At 29.2% G+C, this 9,263-nt stretch overlaps 2 protein-coding genes across 3 annotated transcripts in view; both read right to left on the bottom strand.

Annotated features, from left to right (window-relative positions):
- The window catches only part of LOC108546420 (urea transporter 1), a 15,963-nt gene extending 11,688 nt beyond the window's left edge, over nucleotides 1-4,275 (bottom strand). Inside the window, exons 1-5 of the mRNA XM_017898481.1 lie at nucleotides 4,196-4,275; nucleotides 3,999-4,121; nucleotides 3,581-3,700; nucleotides 3,049-3,200; nucleotides 2,065-2,212 (exon numbers count right to left, since the gene is read on the bottom strand). Of these exons, the coding sequence (XP_017753970.1) occupies nucleotides 2,065-2,212; nucleotides 3,049-3,200; nucleotides 3,581-3,700; nucleotides 3,999-4,121; nucleotides 4,196-4,234 (582 nt within the window). The 5' untranslated portion in view covers nucleotides 4,235-4,275. The remainder of the gene's footprint in view (nucleotides 1-2,064; nucleotides 2,213-3,048; nucleotides 3,201-3,580; nucleotides 3,701-3,998; nucleotides 4,122-4,195) is intronic.
- A 976-nt stretch (nucleotides 4,276-5,251) lies between these two features.
- On the bottom strand, nucleotides 5,252-8,591 carry Mcm6 (minichromosome maintenance 6). 2 transcript variants are annotated; one of them, XM_017898476.1, is made up of 11 exons: nucleotides 8,435-8,591; nucleotides 8,218-8,361; nucleotides 7,840-8,104; nucleotides 7,537-7,739; nucleotides 7,261-7,462; nucleotides 6,641-7,171; nucleotides 6,269-6,574; nucleotides 5,863-6,196; nucleotides 5,655-5,774; nucleotides 5,452-5,591; nucleotides 5,252-5,368 (listed from the first exon to the last, which is right to left on the bottom strand). In XM_017898476.1, exons 1-11 carry the CDS (start codon nucleotides 8,524-8,526, stop codon nucleotides 5,252-5,254), a joined length of 2,454 nt encoding a protein of 817 aa, XP_017753965.1. In that variant the 5' UTR covers nucleotides 8,527-8,591. The 2 variants fall into 2 exon arrangements, with proteins under 2 accessions (XP_017753965.1, XP_017753966.1); XM_017898477.1 differs by having other exon boundaries at nucleotides 5,452-5,579; nucleotides 5,658-5,765.
- Nucleotides 8,592-9,263: the final 672 nt, after the last annotated feature.

Raw genomic sequence — 9,263 nt, 5'->3', positions numbered from 1 at the left:
TTCCCTGTCAATTAATATCCTTGATCGATCCCGAATCACTATAATTATTGAATTCGTAAAAATATGAACTACATTTAGAAACCTTCGAAAACGTATAATTTTGTAAAAAAAATCGGTGGCTTTGAAATTTGCTTGATATTTTCATTGACATGTAACTTCGTGAGGAATTTGAAATCCAGCTATTAAAATTCTTCCATGTTACCAATATTTGCATGCTTTCAGTTACATGGTAGTTATGGTTATTTATACCGCTTCAGATTAGTAGCTCTGAACTATAAAATCTAAGTCAACCTAAACCAAAGTTGTTATACTGTTTAACTAAAAATACTGATACGCCTTTGATCTCGACTAACCTCGAATAAATAAGCAAGTTAGATATATGTATGTGTACGTAGGTAAATGCAAACCCGATTAAAAGAACTCGAAATTCGCGTAGATTACTCAAAACTTTCGTAGGGTTATTAAAATTAATCTTTGTATATACGCAAAAAAAATATATATATAGATGAACTTTGATTAGTAACAATAATTTATATTTAAAGGTTATGTTTCACTAATTATCCATTATTGGTAAAAGATATTATTGATATCTATGATCGGTAATAGAGGTAATTGTAATATCTCATATTTAAAGAAATTGCTTCAGTAATAATCTGTCAATAGTAATAATAGTTAATTGTAATATAATTCAGTGATTATAGTCAATTGCAATAGTTTGTCTATAAAGAATAGAATTTACTGATAATTGTTTAGTAGTTTAAATGAATACATAAGTGAACGAAATGGTGATTTCTTATGTAAGGTATTTAATTATTACGTAAGAGCTAATGACAAATGTTCTGCTGGTATAAACCTTGTAATAGCATCATCATAGCGAGTATTGTAATAAATCTTTATGTGTACATTGAGTTATCAGGCGATATCTTTATGACAGATCGTTTTCGTACTTCGAGCATGGAACATGTATGAAGACATGTTTTCGCCCTGGTATTTGAAATATAAGTGAAATTCGAAAATAAAGAATGATGTCAAGCAAAAATGAATTGTCACCGTGTCGTTTTCCTAATTTACATGGTACAGTGACGTTGTCCTTTGTAAATTTTTATATTTTATGTGAACAAATGTGGAAGAGATCACATTTCACAAAATTCATTTTCACATTACAAGATCTACGTAATCTGATAATTAAATATTTTCATTAAATTAATCTAAAAATTGTTTAAGTAAAAGAGCCACATTTTATACTGGCTAAACAGCTCCTAACGTTACCTACAGTGTAATGAAATAAAAAAATATATATTTCTATGAGAAAAATTCAAGGTAACCTTGGAAAATTTTCAACATGTCTCTTATAGTTATATATTGTATACTCAACACATATAAATTTTGATTAATACCTTTTTTTACTACATTGTAGTAAACGCCATTGGAATGAGCATCCTGTACACTTTCCATCCATGATAAATAATAATTTTCTAACCTCTGATACATGAAAATAAATTTTCAATAAACAAAGAAAAGTTTATGACTGTATTTAATATCAACAATGTATATAATGATTAATATTTTTCACGTCATAAAATCTAGCCATTATTACCTTTAACACTAAACCTACCATAGCCTAAATAATCGTTTGTAGATATTTAATTAAAAATTCTGCGTTCAACCTTGTCTCTTTGCTCATTTGACTCCTCGATTTTCCCTTTAACACGTGTATTATCAAATTTTCAATATTTTAATTTATTCCATTTTCTCCGAAGTTTCCCTTCTATCATTTTTCCATCCATCGGTTATTTTACCGGTCATGATAGGTTTAGTGTTAATCAATATAAATCTGAAATTTTCAGAAACTAATCAAAATTTTCGGAAAATTTTACATATATAAAAATTAATTTGTAGTGAATGAATAAAACTCTTCAGCTATATTTATTATGGAGAGCGTATATAATTTAAAAAATTGGTATGTAAATTTAAAATGTTAATAACCAAAAATTAATATTCGCATTTAAGAAGTCATATTTCGCAACAATGCTAAAGATGTATGCTCATAACAAACTCTATTACCATTGTCGTAACTGGATGCAGTTTCTCCATCGTATCAAGTCCATTGTCTTTGGTATACAGGACAAAGAGCAACGCAAATTCAACCAGATTAAACGGCCACGCTGTGGATGGTAACTTATTGTTTCTTAGAGACCGGGCCAGGTAAACACTGCAAATATTGATCGTTATTAAAATTAACAAAAAGCCTGATATGATTACTGCATTTGAATTTGAATTTAGTTTATACAAAAATATTATATCGTAAAATTATTTACTTATTTTTATCCTAAAATATTAAACTCAATAATATTTCCATAATGTCTAAATAATAAATTAACAATTAGTGATAATATATTTGATAAACCAATAAAGTCTGTAATTCTGATTAGGATTTAGAATATTACTTGCAAGTTAAAGTTTTGTAAGAAATAACTATTAAAATGATTTTTAAAACAATTTAAAACATTAAAGAACAAATTATTATAAAATAAGATAAAATAAAGTAATTTATAAGATCACAATTATATCCAAAAATTTTGGGGGTTTTTGAATATAGTAATTGATAATTAATTTAAAAAATTGTCTAAGAAATAAATGTTAATAATAATGAATGGTTTATATTGAAATTAATGAATAATGAATGTAAATTCAGTCTACAATACGGTGAACTATTTCTAAGAAAATTGCAAGAAATCATCGACAAGAATTTATAATTTAACAATTACATAGAATTCCTAAGCAAAAATGCAAAATACATGCCGAGATTTGCAACTTACAAGAACACACCTAACTGATATTCAATTTACGTGAAAATAACAAGGAAATAAATTACTGTTGGCCTGATCTATCTGAATACTCAATATTTTAATATTTTGCATAAATATTTACAAGAACGTAACAAAACGCAACAAAAAACAATTCCATGTTCGCCATAATTACCACTTAATATCATTATAGCAACTATTGCACAGCAAACGTTAAGCCGCTGAACACGTGGAAACTTGCCTGAGTATCGTCGTCAAAGTAATCAAAAGTATACTGAAACTGTCAAATGGTCCATAGATGTTTGGTACTAAACTATAGGACACAGCACCGACTAACAGTGGGTTGAACACCGTTAACCCATTTGCGATAATATCTTGCGATTCCTGTATCAACTGGAAGCGAAATATGATCGTTTTAAAACACGACGTTGCAAAATCTATTGTAAGATGTGCGAACGAAAAAAAGCGCGAAAAATGTACCGCAGCGCGATCATATTAATATCACGCTAGAAATTCCGCATTGCAGTCATTCTACTTTGCCATCATATGGCAATGTGTTATATTGTTAAAGAAAGGAATGGGGAAAGAAAGACAAGGAAATCGAACGAAGAATGCGTTGGACAAATCGACAGTGTGCAAACAGATCGTATGTACTATTTATTCACGTTAAATATGCAAATAGGAGATAGATGATTGGACATTTTTTGAACGGAGAAATGTTGACTAAATGTTAATTCTATGAGTTTAATGCAACAACTACTGTAAGTACATACCACAGATAAAAGAAGACCTAAAAGGCCGGTAGCCGCTGAGAAGAGTAACGTGCCTGGGGAACTAACTGCTAAAGAAATCGTTATCAATAGCCCACTAATTGGATTATTTGCAAACGCAACCTGTAAATTTATATGGACTAAATATAAATCTTTGTTTCATCAATTTTTACATTTCATATATCGAAACATTTCGATAATAATGTTCCTACAAGTATTTCTTTATTCTGGTTTGTATCTATAAACTTTCTTGTTACTTTTTTGTTAATTTTCGTATTATAAATTGGTTTTTAAATTTATAAAGAAAATCTATGTATCTTTCAGTAATAATAACTAACTTTTATCTTGATTTTCACAGATTTTTGGATGTAAATGGTAGTGTATCATTTATAATATTTGGCATAAATATTTGACAACTTACTTGACTGAAGCCTCTTAGTAAAAAGTCAACCAAACGGAGCACGCTCCAAAAAAAACTTTCCTTTTCTAGCAAGAATTCTTGCAAGATGGCAAAGTTCCCGGTAAAAACCGCCCGTGAATATTCCTATTTTTTTTTATAATTATTTGTCTTAATTATAGTTATAAATACATGTATCTTATCTAACTTTTAACACTCACGTGACGCGTTGGTCCTTCCGATCGTTCTCTCACAGTCATTCTATGATAGGTTCATATAAAACACTACAAATTCGTCTCAAAAGTAAATCCTTTTAACCACTGTGCAAATTCCCCCACTAGTTGTTAGTGATAAAGAGCTACGTATATCAATGTCTCATGTTATTCGACTCTTGAAATTAGCTGCAATACTCGTATTAGGGGATATTTTTTATAACAAATTTACGGTTTACATTTGTAAATTTTGATTTTAATAACTATGATATTGAGCCATGAAAACCTCGAAACTGTATGTATTCCATTCCAAGACACTTGTTATTGTTAGGAAGAAAATATCAATTTGAGAGAATTATTTTTAAATTAAATATATTTTTAAATATTTATCGCCATTTACATTCACTTTTAAATCTTTGAAAAAAGTTTACTTGCTTTAAATCGATGAGCCCATTTAACTATATTTTAAATAAATATTACTTCTTGAGAGCAGTGAAGTATATGAATAACTCTTGTAGAATTCGATACCCAAGTATTCTTAAATTCTTCTTCTTGAAAGTGTAATGAAATACTATTCTGTTGGACGATCGGTTACCGAAACCATCTTCACGTCACAGACATGTAAATGACAGTTTTGTAAGCGCTACATTATCGTTCTTAGGTGTCTAATAGGATCCATAAAACTAGGGCATAGGAGAGGGTTAACATAGCGATTTACACGATAATTAACGTTATTAACAGCTATTTTGTTACAGCAATGTTAAATTGTTACAATTTACTTGTTTTAATAATAAATGAAACAAATACACACTGTATATTAATATAAATATTTATTTTAAGTTATATTTTAAAAAAGTGTAAAAATACAATGGCATTCTTTTCGTTTTTGAATCATAAGTTCAATATTTTCAATTCAAGCAAAAAAGGGTAAACTTTTATTTTATTATGTTAAGAGAAGCAAAATATTATCGTTCGTTCAAAAAATAATTCTAATGTTTACCCTTCTTTGCTATTCTTTTATAAATGGTAATGTATTAATTAACAATACGATTGTATTATAAAGACTTAAATATCAATAATATAATTGGGATGCACAACGAGCAAAGGATCATCATTATCATCATCATCTCCTTTATCTCTGCCTCTTAGATCTGTAGTAGTTAAAGGTATTATGATTTGATCCTAGAATATAATTAGAAACTATTAATGACTAAAATATGATTAATGTGGTTTAAATAATTTTAAATGACTGTTTTAAGACGTACATGATAGGTCAACCTCTCAATAATTTTTTCAATAAAATTTTTTCTTTCCAATAACTCTTCTTCCGAATCTATTTGATCTTGTATTTGATCGAGGTACCATGCTACTAGTTCCGATTTTCTTAAGCCACCTTTATTATCTTCTGTATAAAAAAATATACATTTTAAAGTAAATATTTACTAATAAATAATCACGAGCAACTTACCACTATCATCGGTTTCAGCACGAGTTTCTTCATTCCTCATATATAACACCAACATATTAGATAAATTCTTGTATTCTTCAAAAGACATTGTAAGTTTCTTTTTTTGTGCCTCTTGCGTTCCTATAAATGTAACGTAAAAATGAAAAAATATATAAAAGATAGATATTTTCTACAAATATTCACACGTATATAAAATAAAATAATTTACCTGTAGGAGTTTCTGTTTCTTTATCATTGCCCAAAGCATTAAGAGCAGCCATAAGAGGTGGAGCATCATCCATATCGACATCCATATTTCCATCTTCGGCTTCTTCTAAATCTATATCCGGCTGTTCCACAGTAACGATACTTTTACTCAATAAACGTTTTGCTTCTTTAACATGTTTTACTGTAACTTCATCTGAGCATTCTAATTTAGCCATAGCTTCTGATAATCTAATGAGACTTTCTAACTGTCTAACTGTAACTCTCCATTTACCGGAACTACTACCGGTTCTTTGTCTAACTGCTGTATAACTATCAACTAAAAATTCTGCAGCTTCCTATAAGGATTCCAAAGAATTAATTCACATGAATTGATTAACAACTTCGTTTTTAGAAATGTATATTAATACCTGACTTAATATAGGTTTAAAATGTTTAGCAAAATTTATGTATCTAACGATCTCTTGCTGTGAATATGCTGTTTCAAAATCTTGCCAATTGTCACAGTGTAAATCAATAATTCTTTTAGCGATTGCATTATCAACGATTTCATTGCATTCGTCAACTATAATGAAGAATAAATCAAATCGGGACATAATAGGAGCCGTTAATTGAACATTTTGTTGTAAAGATTTTTTCCTATCGTATCGTCCACCTACGGGATTTGCCGCTGCTAATATTGATGTTCGCGCGTTTAATGTTGCTCTTACCCCAGCCTAAAGATATATTTCTTGAATACATATTTAAATTTGATATTAATTATTATTTTTTTATTAACAAACCTTAGCTAATGAAATTGTCTGTTGTTCCATAGCTTCGTGTATAGATACTTGATCCCTGGGGTCCATTTTATCAAATTCATCAATGCAACAAATACCTTGATCAGCAAGCATTAAGGCACCAGCTTCAATAACAAAATCCGGTGATTCTTCGTCTCTTACTACAGCGGCAGTTAATCCAGCTGCAGAAGATGCTTTTCCCGAAGTATAAATTGCTCTTGGTGTAATTTCAGCAACACTCTTTAAGAATTGAGATTTCGCTGTACTAGGATCACCAACAAGACAACAATTTATATCACCACGTAAGGAAGTACCCTCTAATGTTGTTTTTGGAACACCACCAAATAACATTAAAGTAATTCCTTTCTTAACTTCATCGCTACCGTGTATCGAAGAAAATAAACTATTAACAAGATTTTGATATAGATTTTTATCCCGGCTCATTTCATATATACGGTTCCATTCTGCTTCTGACATTCGTTTTTTCATCATTTCCTGAGAAATTTCTTCCATATTTGTTTCGGTACCACCAAACTACAGACAAAAATATTAACCACATAAAAAATATATACATATATGCACAAATATTTTTATCACAATTGTTGCTAGTTAATTGTTCATACTCTGAAACTTGTTGCAGCAACACTACAAGCCAGAAATGCTGTTTTGTATGTTAATTCACGTGTTCCTAAAGCTTTTAGTCCAGTTACACCTTCTCCTTGTTCTGTAGGTTTTTGACGCCTCGATTTAAGATCAGCTTTTACACCAGGAAGGGAAAGGACTGCTACATCTGGTACCACGATTATTGTTCCTGTAAAATCATATCTAAAAAATACAAATAAGATGTATGAAAATCTTAAAAAATTAACAGTGTTATCTAATTACTTTTAGTAAAGTACCTATCACCAGCTTGAATAGTCTCTACAGTTTCAGCTCGTAAAATTATTTCCAAAGAACGTGGAATACAGCCCTTAGGAAGTTCTGCTTGTGTTTCCTGCACTCTGATTTTTTGAAAATCAACAAATATAGAATTATCTACATCTAACATAAAACGTCTCCTATTACTGCATACTGGATTCTGACAAATTGTGGGATTTGAGAACTGCAAATCATCAATGTAAATAATTTTATATATTGCAAATTTTAATGTTGTACATAATTATAACTTTGGTACAATTATACTTATAATAAAGAAACTGTACCTTAAATTGTTGTTCCACATTTTTTATGACAGCATTACAATCCATACAAATAAATGTTCCCAATATTAATTCTGGGTGAACCGGATGTGTTCTTATCACTTGACCAGATATACGTATTAAAGTGCCTAATTTTGAAGAATTTAATTCCCTTAATTTTTGTCTAGTTGGCACTTCTACAAAGCTTACATAACATTCTTTTTCCTTCCTTAATTCTGCAACATCTTTGACAAAATTACAGACTGCTTGGCACAAATATGGATAAACTCTAAAAGATTATAGATTATTAAAGGAAAACAATGAATTAGACTGTGCAACGAATTAAACTCCGAAGTAACAAATACCTTTTCCATTTCATAAAAGAACATTACAAAATCTTACCTGTAATATTCTTCAACAATAGTGGTAGAAAGTACTTGATTATATTCATCTACATCGTCAAAAGTTACTTCTAACGTACTATGTTCTGGACTTATAAGTTCTTTGGCTGGTTCAAGATATTTTACAACACCATCTTCTTTAAATCTGATTATTAAACAGAAGTAAAATCAATTTCAAAAAAATATAAAAAAATATTTCACTAAAATAAAAAATTTACTCTTCTAAGAAATCTTGAAACAATTTTTGACATTTGATTCCAACTTCATCGGGTACACGTGCTCTATTATTCTGTACATCTCCAACATCCATCTTCCTAAATAACTAACAAACAGTCTATATCTACAAAATTGTAACTCAACAATAGAAGAACACGCAAGAATAATTTGGCGGGAATTGCGTTTAGGCGAGTTTTCAAAATTCTATTCAGAAATAAATGAAATTCCATTCGGTGTGTAATATTTATGCAATATGTTAGCGTTTAAAGAATATTACATTGCTTTACAAATTTTAACTACATATTGCTCCTAATTAATTATAAAATATAAATGAATAAACACTGGAATGACAAAGTTAGGAAGTAAAATACCTAGTGCTGTCATTATTTAGTTCAATTTTTGGAACTTTTCCCTATGGAATTACCGACATGACAAACTAGAACCACCATACAGCGCAATCTATGAGATAATACTTACAACTATTACACAACTATCACTATTTTTCTTACCCCTTTTTGTTACATTACAACATGATTTACGTTCACAAAGAAATATATATTAATTATATCCCATTCTGATATTTTAATTATTGTACAAATAATAAAACAGTGAACAATATTTTGTAATCCACAAAAAAATTATTAATTAGAAATATATGTATAATATTATAACATAGTCGAAAATATATTATAAAGCTACTATCTCTGCTAGTCAGTTTCAAGATTAATAAAATTATTTAAAAAAGTCATAAACTCTTACTGATTTTTAAATACCTTAGAGATCTAAAGGAATCTATGTCTCCGGAAGTATTAATCATACTGATACAGAAAA

Source organism: Eufriesea mexicana, unplaced genomic scaffold (genome assembly GCF_001483705.2).
Source record: "Eufriesea mexicana isolate 0111107269 unplaced genomic scaffold, ASM148370v2 scaffold710, whole genome shotgun sequence".
In the NCBI taxonomy this organism is placed as follows: domain Eukaryota; kingdom Metazoa; phylum Arthropoda; class Insecta; order Hymenoptera; family Apidae; genus Eufriesea; species Eufriesea mexicana.
Note: the sequence above shows the minus strand (reverse complement) of the source record. Positions and strands in the feature narration are given on the sequence as shown.